The sequence below is a fragment of the Lichenostomus cassidix genome, chromosome Z (assembly GCF_008360975.1).
Source record: "Lichenostomus cassidix isolate B80296 chromosome Z, HeHo_3.0, whole genome shotgun sequence".
Taxonomy (NCBI): Eukaryota; Metazoa; Chordata; class Aves; order Passeriformes; family Meliphagidae; genus Lichenostomus; species Lichenostomus cassidix.
Window position 1 is genome coordinate 4668483 of NC_139511.1, and position 22251 is coordinate 4690733.

Consider the following 22251-nt stretch of genomic DNA (forward strand, 5'->3'; position numbering starts at 1 on the left):
AAAAGTGTCTCACAAAGAGAAGCCCTGAGGAGGGCAGAGCGGGTGGCATTGCTGTTGTGCTGTGGTGCTGAAAACTTGCACCTGCATAGCAAGCAGATCCTCTTCTCACTAAGGACTCTCAGATGGTATTAAAGCATAGGAATTAATTGGGGGGAGGGTTAGGAGACTGAAAGGATGGCTGGGATGGAGAAGAGAGGAGAGGAGAGGAGAGGAGAGGAGAGGAGAGGAGAGGAGAGGAGAGGAGAGGAGAGGAGAGGAGAGGAGAGGAGAGGAGAGGAGACATTCTATTAATTTAACTGTCTGGACAGGGAAATGTATTGTTTGCTGACAGAGAAAAACAGTTTGATTTCTATTCATCATGGAGAGGAGATCATCTTGGTAATCTGGCCTATCAAGATAAGACTTTTAGAGTCTCTGCAGGAGACTGATAAGAAATGTGGTAGGGAAAAAAGCCAGCTGTCTAGGGGCAAGGTATGTGTCTGGGGGGGAGGGTTCCTGGGCATTTTCTGTGGTGGACTTGCCTTGCTATGAGTAGTAAACAATCTGCTTGATTGCCATAGTGCCTGCCTTAATTCTCTTCTTTCTACCCTTGCTGGGAGATGAATGCTCCCAGAGGGCTCAAGACTCAAATCCGTAGCCACAGGTTTTAAAAGCAGCTCGGGGCCCTGTATGCTTTTGCATTCAGGAACATGGGATTAAATGACTTGAAGGTGCCTATTTTTAAAAATATCTTCCAACTGCTTCTGCAGTACCAGCTCTTCCAGCTGAATTGTCTGACCAGTCGCCCTCATCTTTCTGATGTATCTTAAAAGCATGTGTGGACAGAGATTACAAGAAAAACACCCCAAAAAGCAGTCATGGCAACCCTAAAATGTTTTAAGTTGAGCCCTCGAGATCAAGAGTCTTACTGACAGCCCCAGCCCTAGACTTTTTCAGTACTTCAGAGAGTAAGGATAAAAGGAAACATAAATGTCAGGGTAAGTCAAGCTTTGAGGCAGTATTTATGACAAACTCCTGCCTAACTTGAACCTGCAGTTTTCAAGAAGTATCGTCTTGGTTTGATTTATCTTAACAGCACCACACAGAGAGCTGCTGGAAATATTTAACTGATGAACTTGAGATAAATAGCAGAGAAACTTTTTTTTTTTACTATTATTTTCACAGTATTTTCACTTCTTTGTATTTAGAAATTAGACGTTAGCAACTTACAGCTCTATTGTTGAGGGAAATAGAAAACATTTGATAATCAGAAACAAATAATTAATGTATGTCTGTACTGGTTCAGCAGCCTGTACTCCTGGGAAATGTTTGAAATTAATAGGAGCCACTGTATCCAAATTACCTAAGTGGCAGGTCTACCCCCCTACAACAAGTGTCATGTCCATCCAGGTTATTTCAGGATAGTTAATTCATCCTCTATGCTTTCACTGGCAAGCTGTCTTGTTTTCATTTTTTTCACTTATATTATTCTTTAGTCCAAAAGAAGAATAATTTTGATTGTAGAGGCAAAATTTGTGGGTTTTCATTTTCATTTGACCTTAAATGAACTTCAAGATGGATTTCAAGGAGATTATAAGGGTAATATAGATCAATAGATAATAGATAGAAAGATCTAAAGATAGACATGTTTGCTTTCTTTGTGTTTTCTATATCTGCTCAGCTATTCTGTTCAAAATTGACAGGTAAAATTATGCTGCTGAAGTTACCTGCCATGACTTTCTCCCTTCTAAACCTGAGAGCTGGGAAACACCCATTTGCATTCCACATGTCTGTGCAGAAATGTGGCCTTCGAGACTAGGCTGTCCTGTGCCAAGCAGAGTGGCTGGGCATGTTCACCAGACAGCAGCTGGCTGCTCTTCTGTGCCTGAAAATTTAGGAAAAATGTTTGTAGCATAGCTCAGGAGGAAGAGCCAGAGCAGGCAGCTCCCTTCAGTATTGAGTTATTTCAGTTCCCTTTCAAGTGGTGGGAATGTTTCCCACCCAAGCAGGCTGTGCCAGAACCAAGTGCTCTTGGCAAGTCCAATCTGCCAAGCTCACTCTCTCAGTAGGGAACTCTCAACTGGCAGCTGATTTTTTGCCATTCAGACTCACAGAGATCACTGCAAAGCCTCTCAGCAGGGCCAGATTCTTCCTTCTGAAATACCTTTTAACCTACAGGCAGTAAAACATTTCAGGTCACGGTCAGCTGGCCTGAGATCCTGTGGTTAACTAGGTCTAATAGCCTCCACTCAAGGTGCTTTTAGGCATTTCAGTTTTCTCTTGGGAGCTGGGGTCTTTCCAGTAAGTGTAAAGCTTTTTAAAGCTGGAATTTAGTACTGTGAAGTCTTGAGCTGAGGGAATTCATAGGTTACATCCTAGTTGGTTGTACATCAATGTATCAGGGCATGGCAATTCTGCTGTGATCTGAAGACAGAGTTAATATTGTCTGCTCTTGGCCTTTCTCAGCTCCAGGACTGAGCACTGCTGCCTGCCACGGTTTGCCAAATACAGTCACCAAGAGAAAATCAATGCTAATCAATGTCTACAGACAGGGCTGGAAGCAGAATGACTCCCTGGAGACCTTGCTGGCTGCAGGCTGTCGTCCTTTAGCTTTTCATTAAGGTTTTAGGCTACCTAAGAGTCTGTCTTTCAAGGTGTAGAGTGGGGAATTTCAATGAAAGTGAGGGACCTACCCCAGCTCTGAGATGCTGTACCCCCAGCCATCTGCAGAAAGGTGGATGCATTGAAAACCTCTCCTGCCCTGTGCTCGTGAATACCTCTCTGCGTTGCTTGCCAGCAGAAAAGTCAGAGACCTCATCTGAATCCCAGTGCAGTCCATGCTGAGATCCACAGGAGTCTCACTGACTTCTGCCTGCCCTTCAGCCTGAGCATCTTCTGCGCTGTTTTGTGACATTGACACTCAGCAGGGCAGATGTACCCACAGAAAGGTTGGCTGCTCTTTGTCTCTCTGGCTCTCAGTGCTGAGGGATCTTTTCTCCAAAAGAGGTTTATCACAGGGTCCTCTCTTGTGCTCTGCTGGGTGTGCAATCCAGGGCAGCAAAATAAACTGTGGAGGGATGGGATGTGCATTTATGTGCACATATGGAGAGGGGATGGAGTGAGAATACAATGGGAATGAGGCTCTGTTCCTTACAGAGAAGAGTTGGACCAGCTCAGAGTGCAAAGAAAATGCTGCCTGTGGCTTACAGAGAGAACAGAAGTGAATAAATTGAACCACATATAGGTATTGTCTGGGCACAGGACAATCATTACCTTCTGTCACCCAAGTACTTTTTTGAGCTGCTTCTTCCACCCACCTTCTCCCCTCTGATTCTCTCAGCACCTGCTGTATTAAAAATACAATTACACCCATGAAAAGTGCCGGATTTAGACTCTGTCACTGTGTCAATGACCTTTAGATTTAAGACTGGCTCCCAAGTGACCCCTGCCCCACAGGTCAGTAGTTAAGTCGCCCATTCTCTCCACCTCCTTTCATCACCCAGCCTTCAAAGAACAAAAGTCAGATCTGTCTTGCTCACACTACTTTCGCCATGGTCACTGCATATCATTCCCTAGCAGCAAAGAAATTTGTGGGAACTGGTTAGATGCTGGAAGATAAATTGCTAAATGGTTCATGAATCATACACCTGTGAAAGACAGTGGTGCTGCACCTTTCACTTCTTGCTCAGAGCAAGGTGCTTGGATGGATCTTTGTGTTCTAAAACAGCTCTGCTTTGCCATTTAGTGTGGCTGTCCCATGAATCCTATGTTTCCCCCTCTATGCTCCTCGTTGTACCCTCCTCCCCACTGATTTAGATAAGGTAGAGCAAACAAGGCTGCTGGGTACAAGCCTCTCCACAAAGTCTTCCTCAGCATGGGCAATACTCCAGAAACTGGAGATATTGAGAAAGTGGACATGATGGACATGATGGACATGATGGACATGATGGACATGATGGACAGCAGGCTGCATCCTTGTTCCTGGTTGCTGTTAGGAACAGTGTCAGTGACATTGCACCTCTCCTGGCATCAGTTCTCTTAGGCTCTCTGACAGCTGAGCAGTGGCAGAACTTGTTTCCTGCCTTTGGCTAAAGTAATCCTCATTGGAGCTGAAATCTGGAGCTGTATTCTTCCACTGATCCTGTTGGAAATTCCAAATAAAGGAGTGTCTCACTGAGATTTCTGCATCACATTATCACGGGAGCACGCCTCACACCCTCTGTGCAGGTTAGGAGTACCATGGGTTGGACTGGGCCATGACTCATTTAACTTTTCAGCACTCATTTTTTCACCAGGAGATACAAAGGTGCTTCTAGAAATGTCACCTTAGCCGGTCTTCCTTGCAATATTGACAGTCATAGCCTCACCAAAAAAAAACCAAAAAAAACCAACCAAACAAACAAACAAAAAATTATGCAAATAAAAAAATGCTGTTCGCACAACTCTCTTCAGCACTGCTAGTTACAGAAAGGGGACAGTAGAATCCTTAGGACTAGGGATATTTTTGTGACTATTACTAAGGTTTTGCCACTGCAACAACATATCTGAGGCATTTTCATCCAACTCCAAATCACTTGGTTCATCTCCATGGCACAGGTCCTGTCACCTCACAGCACTATGTTGGCATGGCTGTACCCTGCCCACTTCCAGAGGAGGGATTGCCACATGATCCTCAGCATACAAATTAATTTGGCATTACCTGCTGTAAGCAGAGGGCTCTCTCTAAGGTGACATTGCCTTGCTTGATATAAATACATACTGGACATCACATATAAATACATTTTGAATTTCTCATTTGCTGGTTTTATGACTTTAATATATAATTCCTTGGGACAATGTTTTTCTGACACACATTTTGTGTAGAAATTCCTCTCTTGGTGCATCACAGAACACTGTCAGGAATGTGAGACATCCAGTCAAGCATGAAACTTAAACTGGCCCTGTGTCCTAGTGATTTCCCATCTCTTCAGCACAACTTCTGCATTTGTCATCCTAGTGCTTCCTTTCCCTCTCCTAGCCCCAGATTCATTTGGGGATTAGCCCCACCAGATGTTAGCCAGAAAGAGCAGCTTTACATCCTAAGCTGCCCTCAACTTTGAATTATCTGAACCTGGACTCCTGTTTGAATCTTTAGGTTGTGCCTATCTGAACATCTCCAGATAACAATGGACTCCAAATTAATTCCTTAGGGTGTCTTATGCTTTTAAAATGGAGTTGATTAAAATCTTTTGAATTGTGAATGTCTGGAAGAGATAGATAACAATATTGCACAGTGAAATTTTAGTTATCTGTCTTTTTCAAGGGCTGGTTAAAATCTTCTTAGCATGTGGATGCAAATATATGTACAACCCAAAAGTGTAAGAAGTTGTCATAAACAAAGAATTCCTGTCATTATTCATCATCTGATAATGTGTTTCTAGCATCAAGAGTCTTGCATAGTAGAAGAACCTCTGCTGGAAATTACATCCTAATGTTTTTGGGATCCTTTACCAAGTGGTATGCAAATGTAAAATGAAATTGTAGAGAAGTTTAGAAAGACAAAGATTAGTTTCTTAAATAATTTATTTGGAATATATTAGGTGTTAAATAACATAATATAGCACAAAATGTCATCAGTTGCACTGTATTTGTTCATGATCACACAGATAAGAAATCCCCAAAATACAAAGAAGAAACTTGACCAAAAAAAAAGAAATCTTTGGTAGATAAATCTAGTGAAATACTTGCTGAATGTGACAGTAGGGAGCCCCTAAACTGAAAGGAGATCAAAGAAAGCAGTGATATGAACCAAAGCAATAACAAGAAGGGAAGGTTTTTAGCATAGAAAATACAACAAGCAAGTTATGTTACAAAATTGCCAGGTTTTCTTTCCCCTTCCCAGTATGACAGCTGCTCGCAAGATGTTTTTCCTTGCCTCGGTGATGTGTGTTTCCTAGGATAGCAAGTGACTGATAGACCAAATAGCACCACCACGCCTCAGCAGTAAGTGCTCTGATTTACTTGGACTAATTTGTCCAGCTGCAACTCCAGCAGGGAGAGCTGGGAGGAGGACGTGGCTCATTACCTTCCAGGTGCTGTGCAGAAGAGGCTGTGGCTCCATTTAGTCACATTATGGTGGGCAGAGGTGGGGAGAAACAAACCATGCAAAGGACTCTCTCTGCCTTTCCACTCAGCTGCTCCCCAGGGCAGTCCTGACAGCTCACAAACCCAGGGATAAGCAGGCTGGCCATTGGCAGTGTTCAGAAGTGAAACCAAACCAACATGAGCCCTTTCACCTTTTTATTTTTTTCCTTTCTTTTGGTCAAATTCTGTCCGCTGGCATGCCCGTGCCTCACAGCACCAGTGCTGGATGGGGTGAGCTGTGTTCTTGTCAGATCTTGGCTTTTGTCAGTGCTGAGGACAGCTCAGTTGTACCCATAGCAGGAGCCAGCCCTGGCTTCTTTGGTGCATCTGGTTCTTGGTGAGGCACTGAAAGGCAGCTCAGCTTCAGGTGCCAAATCCCCTCATGCAGAAGGGCAGTACATGCTGCATGCACAAACCCTAGTTCTGCTTTCTGAAAGCACCTCTTTGTCTCATGAACAAACAGAAACAGCCCAGGGACATGCCTAGGCCTACAGGAGCTACATTTCTTCACCAGTCATGAACAATTGTCTTTTCTAAGCCTTGACATATACCTTGGTCCACGTGGAAATCAAGAGGGAGCAGGATCTCACCAGAGAGCTGTGCTACTTAAACCTGCTGTCATTTTCTCTGCTGCTCTGGGCTGCTCGTAACTCACATGAGCAGACCAGGCCTTGGCTGGCACAGGTTATAATTCAGTCAGGAAATTTAGCTGAAATTTTTTTGTGGGCAACAAAAAGCCACAGGGGCTACTTTTATGAAACCTCTTTTCATCCCACTTATCACCCAAACACCTACAGCATGGTGGTTGGTGCTTTTCCTACAGGGAAATGACTCACAGAGGAAAGATATTTACAACAATTTCTTCGTGGTTGTTCCATTGGCCCATTTGGGATTGTATCCAGGTGGGAGAATGTCATCTGCAGTAGGTGAAAGCAGGGAGTTTTAGGGCAATCAGGGGTGTGCAGGCATAACCATGGACACAGTCTTGTCCACAAAAGTTTTCACAGAGCATCACTAGGGCCTTTGTCCTGTGACCTCCCTCCCAAAGCAGGACCTCCTCCGTTGCTACAGCTCCTGCAGAAGAACAAAGGCATTGAGCCACCAACCTCTTTGATGCGCTTTTAAGGCAGCTGGGGCATAACTGACCATCTTCCTTCACATGCACACTGTCACTTCTATGGAGGAGATTTACTTTGCCTGTTGAACCCACTGAAACTCATCTATGACTGTGTATTTTGTCATTTTAATTTGGTACTTTTTGCTTTAACTGAGCATTTAATTTTATTTAATGTGCTCTGCTCTGACACAAGGGATCCCTCCAGTCTGATGAAGAAACATGTAGCTAGGTTCAAGGATTAGGACTTATATTAAAAAAAAAAGAAATAATCAAGCTAGAAATAAGATTCACAAGTTCAATAGTGAGTGCAATTAGCCCCTAGAACAAGTGGTGGAGGACTGTGTCAAATATCACATCTCTCAATCTCTTTCACTACCGAGGCCAGATGTCTGTCATGGACAAATTTTGTGGTGCTGTCATAATTCTTCATCTCAATAGTGTTTCCTTGAAATAGCATAGGAGAATAATCTCTTTGCCTGTCAGAAACACTGAATGAATTTCTACGCTCTGATTTATGGAGGAGATCCAGGCAGAAGACTCTTCTGACCTGGACTCTGCCATGACAGCAGTGAGTCCTTCTAAGCTCCCAGAGACTGCAAGTTCCCCGTCTGGACTTTCAGGTTTTTGCACAGCCAAGGATTTCCTCTCCTATTAAATAAAAATGCATATCAAATAAAATAGCAATAAATATAAATAAATAACCACAATACACAGAAAAGCAACCCAGAGATTCTGCCAGGAGAGAGGGACTATCACACTAACACCATGACTGCACATCCCATTGTCTGCTAGGGAGATGATGCCTCCGACCAGCATTCTACTATATTGCTGCTCATTCCGGGACAGGAGACTCCACAGTTTTCAATCAGTGTCAGCTCCTCCATGCTCTGCAAGTGTGGGGCTTGCTGGAAGAATCCCAGGATGCTGCCCCGAGCTGCCACTGCTGTCTGCTGCAGGCCTGGCTCTCCCAGGACCTTGACGAGGAAGTTGATGTATCTCATGGCCAACCTGAGCGTCTCGTTCTTGCTCAGTTTTTTGTCTGGTGGGTGGGTGGGAATGAGTTTCCTCAGCTTGGCAAAGGCACTGTTGACATTTTGCTGCCTCCACCTCTCCCTGGTGTTGGTGAAGATCTTCCTTGTCATTCTTGAGGGGCTGCAAACAAAGGAGATGGTGAGTGAATGCTGGATATGCCTGGGTTTCACACAGGCTGCCTTTTTAGGGGTACTGCAACCTCTGGGCCAGTGGCAAGACACAGTGATGGTGCCAGGCTTCTGATTTTTACCCTTTGTGGCTACTGCTCTTGTCCTGCATGTCCTCCACAGATTCACCCTAATGTCATGGTAAGTGTTGGAGATGCAACCAGATGCCAGAGTTCATTAAGGGCTTCACAAAGGAGATAAAGGAGTTTAATTTCCTCATACAACCATTTGGTGCTGCTACAAGCCCAGCTTCTCCATGCTCCTCAACATTCCCCTGCAACAGAATTCCCAACTGACAATGCATTTGTCATCCCACCAGGCTCCACAGTTTATTTTGCTGCCCTGGATTGCACACCCAGCAGAGCACAAGAGAGGACCCTGTGATAAACCTCTTTTGGAGAAAAGATCCCTCAGCACTGAGAGCCACACAGGCACTTTTTTTGGGGGAAGGCAGGCAAGACCAATGCAAAACACATCCACACTTTCCCGGCCTCATTTCACACCTTCCTGGAACTGGTGATTCCTGGCTGAAATGAAGCCAGGTGGACCTTCACCATGGCAGCCAGCCAACACCACAGACCTGTGTGACTGTGGTTGTTTCAGGAGGCTTCTCCAGGGAGGCACCAGTCTGGTTCCCTGCCCAGCCCACCCTGGCTGCTCACTGCTGGTGTCAGATACTTTTCAGTTTGGCTTCTGCTTTAGCCTCTGAGAGATGCCAAGACTGAGCTACAAGTGCCATAAGTGCATGAGGGAAAGTGTGATTCCTACAAAGCATGCTGGCATCCCAAACAAAACATCTCCCTAAGTACTCCCTGTCCACCCCGCCTCACAGAGCCAAGCAAAGTGAGCTCAGTGCCCAGAGCAGACCTGGCAACATAAGAGTACTGAGCAACAGGTGCACAGTGATTTTAAATGCCATTTACCAGAAAGACTGTCAAAAATCCTTTGTGTTGCCCAAACCCTTCTCGTACCACCATGGGAAAGTGTTTTCCCTTCTCTCCCACAGCCCTGGAGAAGGCACTGACTCCTCCATTTCTGAAGCAGCTCTTTATGCCAATGGCATGCAGACAGCTGGAGCAGGGAAAAGCTCTTCACAGCCAAGAGACTGAAGGACAAATGTTTCCATTTACCTTCTTATGCATATGAAAACCTCAGCTTTTTATACTCATTGGCAAACCCTTCTTTACAGAAGTCCTGTAAAGGGAACTGGGGAGCAGACAGAAAAGCATCCTTCATCCCCAGGGAGAGGAAACTTTGGGATGACAGCCCAGCTGTGATCCTGTTCCCATCTGAAGCAGCTTCACACCACACAAGACACTCGGGGTTCACCAAAATACATGGTAAGAGTCCAAGTGAATAAAGAAACACAACTGTGACTCATAGATTAGTTGGGATGCCCTATCAGGGAGCCAAGGCAGGGAAGTTCCTGCCCAGCTCCCTCAGTTCCCAGTCCAGCATGGATTACCAGCTGCCAGGGGAGCACAGCTGCAGCGCTATAAATCCTGTCACAGGTGTGCTCAGAGACCTCTGGTCAGGGATGCAGGCAGTACATGCACACCCTGTACATTGTAAAAGGCTGCTCACACTGACAATACCTCACAGACTCCTCTTGAGTGGCCTTTACACTGCTAGCACATTTCTGTTTTGATAGAAGTCTGAAATTACTGTCATATCTTTAGGGGATGAGAAAATTGTCTCATCAAAATGGCCTTGCTTCATGAAGGGCTCCTTTAGAAAACAAACCCTCATATTTCAGATTGCTGAGAGTTTCTCTTATCTTTAATAGACTTACATTAGGACTCATTGCTTGATCCCGATGGGGATTATTATATCTCTCTTTTTATTTATTTTTTTTTAATTGCTCTCCTACTCTGTGAATCATTTTTGGTTTTTGCTATGGGAACAAATCTGCTGGGTGTTTTGCACCTACCTCAAACATGTACCTTTTTGGCAAGAACACTGCCACATCAGTGGTACAGATTTTAAACACTGTCTTCCAGTGCTCCTCTGTACTGCAATGTGTTCACTGCCCAAGGCAAAACTTTTGCCTTTACAGATTTATTCTTCCAAGCAGCTGCTCAGATCCATGTGAAATTCAGAGTGCCACCTGCTTCTCTCTGTCTTCTGTTTTGGTGTTTATGTTGTTGTTTGATTTTGTTTTCTTTGTTTTTTCTTTCTTCTGAAGACATACTTATCTGTGTACAAAGGTAGCTACTTTTATAACATAGGGAAAGTTATTTGGGCTTCTTTGTTTCTTCTCATGGGTTGACTGGACTATATTTTGCCAGGCGTTTGGGTCTCTGCCCTGTAATTCTGCCATGTGGGTCAGTGTTTGCTGGATGCCTGTTTACATCAAATACCAGCTACAAATAGCAAGACAGAGTCTCTTACTTCTCTTCCCCGTGCTCCAGACAGTCCCCAGCACAGCACTCCAGGAAAGCAGGTTAACACCCAGCCCGGGGCTGTGAACATGCCCTCTTGTCCTGCTAGTGGTGTTCTTGGTGGAAAAATAAACCCAGCCTACTCCTTCACGGCCATGCTTTCTTTGTCTCTCTACTTATGCCTTTGGAAAGGACAATGCCACGTTTGTGGTCACAAGCCTTGTCAGCAAACAGATGCCTTTGTGAGAACAGCTCCTGCTTTACACTTCAAAAACGTGTGTTTGTATTTCTGACATTTATTCGAGATCAGCAAACAACAGCTTCTTTCCTTTTCCCAGTGCCTCCTCTTGCACTGATAGCTCTGTGGGGAGCTTTGTTTCAGGTTCACCTCCATACATCTCTCCCCCTTAAATTCCATTCCTTTTTATTTTTACTGGTGTGGCTTTCCTGTTGTTGTGCTTGGAATTTCAGTTAGAAACACAGAAGAAAAATTATCCTGGTCCAATCTTGCAGTAATTGTAATGTTTCAGCACAGATTTTTTTCTCTAGTCACACATCCTTTGAGTTCTCTATATAACATCAGCACCTTCTAGTTAAAATGCAGCCAGTTTGCTGGCAAGAGATCTGATTTCCACTTCTTTTGTCTCATTCCCCTCCTTCTCTTCCTTCCTTCTCTCCAACCCTTCCCCCCAAACTTGCCTTTCAATATATTATTTGCAACTTTGGGCCTTTGCTAATTTTGCACATCTGAGCAATGTATTCTTTAGCTTTCTCTGATGCACTGTATGAAATAAATGTCATCTACTGGTTGTGTCCAGCTCATGTCCCACTGATCTGTTTTAAATCTGTGCAGAATCACCTGTTTGTACATATACTGTACAGATTTATTGCATTAACCTGCAGGTCTGGACTCTGTACTTTCTGCTTACCTTCCCTAACCACAGATTAACAGCCCCACATTGAGCTGACAATTGAAACCCCAGGAAGACAACATCTTAGATTCAAGAGGATTAATTCTGCTCTCAGGAATGTAAATCTGGAAGTTTACACCATTTTCAGGGGAGGAATCACCCTGAAGGACAAAATTTTGCACTGAGGAAAGGACTTAACTCAGGTCGAGAGGACATGTCCAGAAGTAGGAGAAAAATGCAGTTTCTTGTGCTAAGGTGCACATCTGCAACACATAGAGAATTGTGCAAAGAAATAACTGCAGCAAATCTGCTCCAACAACCAGAAAGAGAAAAAAAAAACAAAGGAAAAACAAACCACCACCAAACAGACAGCTGAAGCTTTTCCCACCTCCCTGCCTACCCATCTGAAAAATATAAAAATATGTGGTGGGCGGAATCCTGGCTGTTTTTAATGCAGCCTCGAGTGTCGCCAGACAAAAGACTGAACTGCAGAAGAGATGAAGATCTCTCCCGTAGCAGCAGTTCTCACAGCCTCTCCGTGCAAAAAGCCTTTCAGGCAATTCAGGCAGCAGCAGAGCAGCTTAGGCACAAAGCACATCTCTGCCAGACATTCCCCAGCAAACAACCCCCGAGCCAGCGGTTAATGTCTGAGGGCTGGCAGGGGACTCGCCGGGAGCCCAGCACTCAGTCATAATTAGCAGGATGCTATTAACTAAAGATCTTGGACGAGAAAGTTCCTCCCTCAAGTTATACCTCTGACCTCGGTGAAGTTAAATCCATGTTGAAACTGGCCACTGGAGACCTACTCCTGCAAATCTTAATCAGACAGCAGATGCCTGCTGCCACCAAGAATTGGAGTGCTTCTAGTAAACCCGCGGTGCCACACCATCACTCCACGGGGGAAACCCAGCGCCTGCTAAAATTGGTTATTTAACACATTGCACTGGATTTTGGGAAGTCCCCCCAGCCCTTAAGTAAATGGCAACAGAAGAGCAGATGGTGCCTGTTTCCTCTACCAGGCAGGTGCTTGTGAGCCCGATCTGCCGCAGGGAGGAAAGATTCCCCAGCTATCACTCCTTGCTGCCGTGTTTTGTTTGCTTCGCATCCCTGTGACCTGGGCAAGAGGAGAAAGGGGAAATTCACGGTTTCCCTCTTCATTTCACACAAGCCTCAGAGCATGGGACTCAGCTTCATGCAGAGGGCAAGACTGGGCATGGGTGTCACAAGACAGGAGACTACCTGTCCCTAACATGTGACTTGATTCTTTTTTCCATTCCCTAGGACGAATAAACTCACTCTTTGCAGCTAAACCATGCACTGTTCTCTCTGTTCCCTCTTGGATTTCAGGGACTTTCTTTGGCTTGGGAGGGGAAGGAAGGGGAGAAGGGACAATGCACCCCAGCTTGATGGATTGCCAGAGGAGCAGCTCAGCATTAGGTTCAGGCTCTCTGAGCTTTCCTCAGCTCACTGTCTCCATTGCTGCCTCCCTGTATCTTGGCACTGCACCTTCCCAAGGAGCCTCCCACCTGAAATCCCACAGGTGCATTCATGGACACAGAGACATCTCAGTGTTGAGAGTGAATGCTGGGCTGGCATCCAGGGAGCCAAACTTCTGTCCCTGCACCTCCTTGTCCTTCCTGCTTACAATTAGGTTGCCTACTCTGCAAGGTTCGTGGAAAAAATTATCAAGTATGTGTGAGCATTTGTGTGTCAGAGCAGACAGGAGCACATGGTGGCCCAGCCTTGCAGTGCTGGTGTAATGAATGAGTGGAGCTTCTACCAGCATTCCCAGGGTGATTCCTAACACTATCAGTGAACTTCATCTTATTTCAAATAAGATGTGGGAAGAGGAACTACTTCAAGAATAAACAAGGGCTCCTCTCTCTGCCTCATGCCTCTGTTGGGAGTGTTATCTGACAATCATTCCATGGTACACAGTACAGCAGAGCAGCAAAAGCACTATAAAAACCAGTCCGTGCTGACACTGTGATTTAGCTTTTTTAGAGTCTGTAAATCTAGGACAAAATGCACATAGTAGAATATCTGCTTCTGGGAGCCCTCCTGTCTAAGGGCAGCATTTACAGGAACTCTCAGAGCCACACTGTGCTCTCACTGAACCTTTAGAAAAAGGAAATCACTGGAGTCTTTAGAAGCGGCTCTGTGAAGGTCTTAGGATTAAGTCAGCCTTCATGTTTGGGGTTGCTGTGCTGCCTGTGATCCCAGTTTCCAGAGGCAAGTCTTTCACCTGACCCAGTGCTGCCCCTGGGTTGCTGAGCTTTGTAATGCAGTTGCCCTCCTGGAGGCTGCAGGTCTTCAGCAGAGAAGAGCTCTCTGCTTTCTGGGAAATCAGCCTTGTTTGCAGACTCCACAGCATTCACACTGTGGCATTGTGTCCTCCAGGCCTGCCTTGGGAAAGGAAGATCTGCAAAGCAATGGGCTGCCACCCAGATGGGGTTTGGGAGAGCAGGAAATATGTGGCCAAGTTGCCAATCGCGATGAAGATGTAGCTCAAGGAAAGGTTTACTCTGCACATGGGAGTGGGCTTTTATTTTTTGGTTTGGTTTTTCTGGGCTGGGGTTTTTTTCTTGTGCCTCCCTTCTGCTCAATACTTTTTATGGTCCTCTGCAAAGAGATGAATTATACCAAAGCTTTGCACAAAAAAAAAAAAATAGAACCCACTCATGGGCTGCAACAGCTTTTGCTAAATGGAGTTCTAGTGCATTGGCAGGGGCATGACAGCTTGCTAAGCTGAGAAAGGAACACTCTGCCAGCAGGAGGTTTAGTCTTTATTTGCTAAAGTTTCACTGGTGTTATTTTCTGTTCCAGAGAATCTGAGAGTCTCTCTTGGAAAAATGCTTCCGTGGCCTGAATGACAGTTCTTATGAGTTTCCTTTAGCAACAGTCTCTGCCAAATTAACAGCCCAAATACTACATACAGACACTCTCCCTGTGCTTTAAGGTAAACACAGAGAAGAAAAACAGTTTGGTTCTCTTCCAGGAGTTCTTCAGGAATTTGTTGGGTTTTTTTCTCCCCAGACCCACTGTGCAGAACTCTATTCCACACTGATATTTCTCCCACCTCATCTCCTCCCTCATTCCTGCCTTCCTCTCTCTCCGCCTGCCACAATGAGGCAGGAAGGCAGCTGTGAATAGCAGAAACCATTTTCCCTGCCTGCATATGTAGGAAAGTCCACGTCCTCCTTTCTGGAAGGAGGATGTAAGGGAGGAGAGGAGCCAGATGCTGCATCTAACACATCAGCAGAGAGCAGTCTGCAGCAGCTCACGCTGTTTAGAGAAGTTGTTAGGAGCGGAGAGGGGAAAATCCAGGGCATTTGCATCAGGGGGAAGGCAGATCTTTATTATGTTTGGATGTTGCCTCCAAACAGCATTTGCTTTTGCATTCTGTCCAGATCTGCCCTGAGGCTGGTGGCAACCCTTTGTTCTCCTGCCAAAGCTCAAGCCAGTCTGCTGACCACCTTGGGTCACACCACTGCCTGCTCTCATCATGAGCACAGAGAAACCTGGTCACCACGCCAAAATGTGGCTTTCAAAAGTGAGATACAAACCACTGCAAGACAAAGAGCACCATCCCATTTTCCCCTGAATGTCTTGCCACCAACCTCTGTGGGGCTACTCCTGGTGGAAACAGCAGCACAAAGATCATCCCTGCCTCAACCACCTGCATTTAGTCCCCAAGCTTCCTGCCTGGCATGCTGGCTCTGTGAGAATGTCATGTCTTGTATAGTCAGCTCCTATCACAACTACCATAAAGGTTTATGTAAACAGGCAGTAAAAACAAGCTGCATTTATTTTAGAGTATTTTTTTCTGGTTGGTTGGCTTTGTGGTCGGTTGTTTGTTCTGCTTTTTTTTTTTTTTTTTTTTTTTTTTTGGTTGGTGTGTGTGAAATAATATAGAAATGCACAGTGGAAAAAGATTCTGAAAATGAAACATTGTCCCATAGTGTTACAAGGAAATCAGGAAGGATAGAGGCAGCTACTTCAGAAAAAGTGTATGTTTTGCTGTTTATTAACTTTCTCAGGCAAACAGTGTTATGCAGAAGGCTACCCCTGCAAATAGAAACATATTTTAGACAGGCAGTTTCAAAAGTATTTTCCCAAAACTGAGAGTTAGTAATATTTAACCGTAGAAGTGAAATTAAAAAAAAAAAAAAAAGCTAAACTTTTCCTCCTAAGTGTGCTGTTGAACTGAGGAAAATTCAAATGCCTATGTATTTTTGCAACTGTATCAGCTGTAACACAGATGACTAGTAAAGTATGGGGATATTTTTAAATATATGAGAATTGGAATTTAAAACTGATTCCTTACACCTTTACCTGTTGACACAGTTAGTGAATTTCCACACATTCTAGTGAATAAGCATACAGCATAAGACTAATTAGGACATGATTATCTGTGTTTTTGCAAGGAATTTGTTTTAAATGTCAAACAGCATTGGAAAATTCAGTTAAGTTTTAGTTCTGAACTCAGGGATTCTATGATGCTCTGTCTAATCCTTTTGCACCAGTGCAATAACTCTGACTTACAGAACTTTGCAATGCTATAAATGAGTTTGCCTAGTGTTTAATTACACAGCCACAATGTAAGAAAATCTGGGTATAGTAAAGAACAGTGATTTAAAAATCACTTTACTTTCCTCCGCGTATCATCACCAACATTTCTCTCAAAAGCAGTAAAACCAATCAATATTTTCTTCTGGTAAGGTCTGAGTCTCTGAGGATCCTAGGAATTTGGAAAGTTCAGGTACGAACTGAACTGCAGCCACCTGTAAGTGGCTGTTTGTCAGATAAGGTGCCTCACTCTTAAATTTTTGATGACAAGAACCAGGTGTGCCACAATAAGAAATCAAAATCCAGCAAACTGGTAAAAGGCTAGTGCAGAAATCCCTTCCTTTAGGGAAATTCCCTGCCCTGAGGTGAAACTTTGGCATTCCTAAGAAAGTTGCAAGATAAGCCTGGAAGAGGGGAGGATAGCTGTAAAGAGAAGAGGCCATTGTCACTTACTTTTCTGGTACTTGTGCCTCTGGAAACCTGGTCAGTGGGCGAACAGGCAGCAAAATCAGACACTTCCCACGTTTCTTTCCCGACTGCTTTTCCAGTGCCTGGCCACAGAGCTTGCTCTTCCCGGAGTCAGCCCAGCGCTGGTCCCGGCTGCCTCATTTATAGAGTAGCAGGTCCTTTGTCTGGCGCGTGTCACCACTAGTCCTGGCAATCCAGGGAGCTTGTTTTGCATCTCCCAGGAGATTCTCTCTCTTGTCCTGCCTTTTCTCTGCTCACCACATGCCCCCTGCCCTTTTTCTGGGGTGGTAACTAGAGCCATCCCTACCAGCCTTAGTCACTTAGCCCAGTGGCTGTGGCTAGGTCAGGTGAACTTTGCAGGAATGAATGGAACTGGCATTTGCAAAAATCTGATTTTCCTCTCTTTTACCTCTTCTGTTTTGGGGATTTTTTTTTTTTTTTAAATTTTACTTATTTAGCCAGCCAGTGGATCCTGCACTCCCTTCTCGGTTGGAAGCTTCCTCTCACTTGGAGTCACAGCTGGCACCTTCTGCAGCCAGAGGACAGTGGCAGCTGCTGCTGTCCCAGTGCTGCCCCGAGCCCTGTCTGTCCCTCTGCCTCACTCTGTGTGACAGCAGGAGGTGAATTCACACCTCTTCCAGCCTGCCCTTCACTTCAGGCAGTGCACAGCACGTTTAACTCATTCTTTCACAGCAGAGATGAGTCAGCTCCATACTCCTGTGGCTAAGATGTAGGGTTGGTGAAACACAGATTCTTGTGGTGTCCCCAAAGCTTCCTCTCTGCTCAAGGTAAGCAAGGTGACATCTGAGTGCAAAACCCCAAACCTGCAGAATAACCTCATCCCCATCACACGTCTGTGTCCATGACAGAGACTGGTCCATCCAGCCTCACCCTTGCCAGAGTAACAACTCATTCACTGGTCAAACACTGGCACAGGTTGCCCAGAGAGGTGGCAGATGCCCCATCCCTGGAAATACTCCAGGTTATATTAGATGGAGTATTGAACAACCTGATCTAATTGAAGATGTCACTGCTCGGTGCAGGGAGGTTGGACAAGGTGGCCTTTAAATGTCCCCTCCAACCCAAATCAGGCTTTGTTTCTGAAAATGGCCACAAAATTGCCCCAGGCACAAGTCAGCTAGGCTGACTAAAATCATACAGATCCTTTGGGACCCTTGCAATCCTTTCTGCACCTCCATCCACTTCTCCATGAAGTCTGGCAGTTTGCATTGGATAGACATAAGGGTAAATAAGGGACAACAAGAGCAAAATTTCTACTTATACCCTGGAGCAACAGGAAATATCCTGGAGATACAAAGGGGAAAGAGAGATGGGAAAGGAGAAGCCTCAGCTCATCACCCCACTTTCCCAGGGCAGGAAAGCCTCCATGCCCAGGATAAGGCAGCTTTAAAGCACACTCCACCACTTCCCTCTGCCAAATCCCAGGAAAGCTCACCCCAAACAGCAAAACGGCTCAGCAGTGCTCACCTACTGGGCTTTTAAAAGCACTGAGAATGTTTCAGCTAACAGGATTGCCCCCATAAATATTAATAAGCCAGCAGTGGAATGATGCGGTTGCTCTCCGGAGAGAATGAGCCTCGGGTCCCTGCCGGGGCAGAGCTGTTCCCTGCAGAACTCGACTGAAGGTTCAGCCCTTTCACACGCTAAATTAACAGTGGCACTACAGCCTGAAAGCTGTGTCAACCGCTTCATTTAGCACAAGTGTTATGTTAACTAAAGGCCCTATTCCGGAGGGGCCTTTGGCCTCACAGAAGTCTAATTTCCATGTAATTTACATTGGAGAGTTGGAGAGTGCCCCCTCCTCTCTGTTACTTCCTCCAACCAGCCCATTATGTACCCAAAACCTGCCCTGAGATGCTGCAGCCAGCAGTAGGGAAGCCTGTAGGTCCTGGAAGGGAAGGGAACTGAAGCTCTTGATCCCTAACTGCACAGATATTCCACTGCCTAGAGCTTTCAAAACCTGGCCAGGCAAAGCACCACAAAGCACACAGTCAGGAAAGTGTCTTTCCTTGAAGGGAGAGGGGCAGGATGAACTGCATTTATCCACACAGGAGAGCATGGAAGCATGACAGTGCTGTGTCTAGGATGCACTGCCAGGCACTGGGCAGGAGGTGCCAGCTGCAGAGCCAAAACTGGGAATGCTGATGAGATGGCACACATTTGCTGACTTTTACACCAACTTCAAGGGTCTTTGTCACCCTGTTCAAAATGCTCTGAAGGGGTCATACGTCATAGTCTGCTTCACTGTGTCTTTATTAAACTTCCTATTGAGCTGTGATTACTTGGCACCCATGAACCACACCAGGCTCATTCATCTTCCTCTCCATAATTACCAGTGACCTGGCAACAGGGGGAACACATTACCAATCCATCCCTGCAGTCCTGGCATTACTTGTCTGTAGACCAACCCACAGCTGCCAGGATAGGATAGCTCAGCCAGGAACAAATGCTGTGGAAGCAACGTTGTACCCTGGGCTTGCTCCTCCTGACAAAAATTTCTGCTGGGATACATCCTGGCAGTTTCCCTGGAGTCTTTACCTGCAACAGGTCTGGATTTCAGCAGCCACCCATTACCAGTTCATGAAAAGTGAAGGGGAAATAGAATGCATTTTGTAAAGTGTGATATTAACAGGTCACTTCAGCCATCTCACCTCTGCTCCACAGGCAGCAGGGACTGCTTGACCTGGATGAAGCAGCAGGCTGACTGCACTGTCTTCTGCTGCTGCACTTCCTTGTGTGATCCCTTGAACACTTGAGAGTTGGCCACTTCAAAGAGGCTGAGAACCTGTGGGTGGCTGCAAAGTGTGAACATCTCAAAACTGGGTCTCTTTTATAAATTCAGTGTGTCAGGTTTAAAATTCCAGCCCCTGAAACATCCTAGAGGAATAGCCCTCATCGTTCCTCTCCCTGAGATCTGTTCCTGGCATAGGGGACTGTGTGGTAAACCAGCAGGAGCAAAAGGCTTTATCCTGCTACTTTATCCTGCTACTTTATCCTGATACACAACTTCCAGGGCCAACAGAAGCCTCTCCAAGACAGTGATGCTCAGATGGGCAAAGAAATGTTTGTGGTTCACACTGGGCCAGACCTCAAACCTCCAACTCTGTCTTTCTCCAGCAAAACTCTTCCTTGCAGGTGACCAGGATATAGCAGAGAATCCTGCCTAGGTATGAGCAGAGGTTTCAAAAGATGGGCCTGGATAAATGTAATTTTTTCTGCTTTGTGAGGTGACCCAGGTGAGCCTGATGAAAGCAGCACACACAGAGTGGTGGGCAGGAAAAGGACAGTGAGAGGCTGCAAACACACAGCTGTGTTGTCACTGTGAGTTCAGAGCCATGCTCTGCATATGGGAACAATGAGAAACAATTATGCGCATCTGGGCTCCTGCCCTTTAAAATCATAATTTGGATTAATAGATTTTGAGTATATTGAGCTGGAGGAGGCTGCTTGAGGTTCAGAATAGCAGCTGCATGCAGACTGCTGAAATATTAAACTTCCATCATCTGAAGCTTTTTCATAGCATTTTGAATCTCTTGTTAGTGTTAACAAAACACATCAGGGGGTGCTTTAAATTCTGGCCACACTTTTTGGCTTAATTCCAGAAGCCAAAAATCCCTTTCTTAATGCTGAGACTTGCTGATAGCATTGAAGAAAACGTTTAGCCACAGAATAAAGAGACTGAAAACCTAATGTACCTCTAAACCTTTTCACTAGGAGCAAGGGGAGAGACAAACAGCTCATTTTCCACTTGACACAGATGCACCTCGACATTAAAAGTTCTTGGAAATCACCTAAAATAGATGAAAACAAGGCAGGCCTCTGAGAGGATCAGCAGCTGCCACTTTCAGGGGCACACAATGTGGAACTCAGCGAGGTTGCATGCAGAAATAAGGCAACCACATCAGCATCACTCAAAACAGAGATTCAGAGAAATGTGGATTTCAAGAAAACCTTTTTGACCACACTAAAACCCCTGAAGGGTCTTTGCCATAGATGCACCTTCTACAACAGACTTAAAACTAATGACAAAAAGTCGTCAAGAGACCAAGAGGTTTAATTTCCAGTATGACTTCGGGCAAAACCCTAAACCCTCAGTCATGTGGATTCCATGTGTTGGGAATCTCCAGGATTTTCCACAGTCTGGCAAGTCCTCTTCCTTCGTGTGCAAGTCTTTGGAACCTCATTGGTAGCTCTTTGAGGTGAACTCTTCTAAGAAAGAAGGGGATTTGCTCTGAATCTCTCTCACTTCTCTTTGTGCAGGTTGCTGCATGGGAATGGCTGAGGTTGAAATCCTGGAAGGAGAGGTCCCTCCCCTCTTTGGTGCTTGAGGCTGGTCCTGGTGTGTGCAAAGGGAAAATCTGATAAACCTGGTGTTTCAGGAGTTCATCATGATTACACAGTCCATTTCATACAGAAAAAACAGAGGTTCTCACTATTCTGACTCTTAAAGGTAGCATTCTTCATTTGCTTTTAAAGTTATTCCATCCTATTATTTTGCTGACTTGTGAATGTATGCCCATATTGCTGCCTTGATGGTGGAGAGGTGGTGTAGTTTCAAATTTCATTCTCAATGGCTGTGTTTCCATTGTTTTTAAGTACATTTCTGTATTTCAGATGCTCAGCTGGTGCAAACTGACAGACTTCCATCAGTTACTAGAGACCAGCGCTGATTTGCAGAGTGTAGAAATCAACCCATTACTCTTTTAATTTACCTGTATTCCACCATATGACTGTGCTATACACCTCTTTACTTCCCACTGCCTCTGCAGAAGCCAACAGACAGAGAAAGGAAGACAAATTTCTGGAAGAATTCCTCCAGGTGAGAACTGTGAAAGCTGCACATCGACCACCTGCATTTTCAAATTTTTCAAAGTCAGGCAGAAGCTCTTAATAGTTTGGGCCAGGGTGTCCATTCCCCACCTGACCATGAGTATTGCTCCTGCAGAGCTGATGTCCCAGCCTTCCACACCACAGCACAGCTGCACTAACACCAGTTCAGTCCTTCCTGCACACATCAGCACATTCCCATCCCACCTGTGTCTGCCACCTGAGCCCACGGAACCAGGACATGCCCTGTGACCTGCTGGACCCATCAAACTGCAGAACCGGAAAGTGCAAATTTTAAACAGCCCTCAAGACATCTTTGCCTACCCTGGGTGAGCAAGACCTAAATATCAGGATGTGTGTTCAGCTGCAGAGAAGGACTGGGGGGCAAATCCTCTTGGCCCTCTGGGAGTTCCAAAAACCCAGTGCAAAGCCCTGGTTGTGTGTGCTGCAACAGAGGCAGCCTCGTCCTTGTCACAGACAAATCTCATTCATCCAGGAGCATCTCACCACAAATGTAGCTCAGCTCAGTTTTCTGGGTCATTTCCAGTGGGCACACAAAGAATTAATCAGCTCTCAGCTCCTCTGCTTTAGTTGCAACTGACCTCTCTTGCCTTCTCCAGCTTTCTACTCCACTTGGTAAAAAAAAAATGCCATTG

General features: G+C 45.3%; 1 protein-coding gene across 1 annotated transcript; it reads right to left on the reverse strand.

The window, feature by feature from the left end:
* Positions 1–7095: 7095 nt before the first annotated feature.
* TAL2 (TAL bHLH transcription factor 2) lies at positions 7096–8365 on the reverse strand. Its single transcript, XM_085042515.1, has one exon. The coding sequence runs from the start codon at positions 8359–8361 to the stop codon at positions 8008–8010; it is 354 nt and encodes a 117-aa protein (XP_084898641.1). The 5' UTR covers positions 8362–8365; the 3' UTR covers positions 7096–8007.
* Between the last annotated feature and the right edge of the window lie 13886 nt (positions 8366–22251).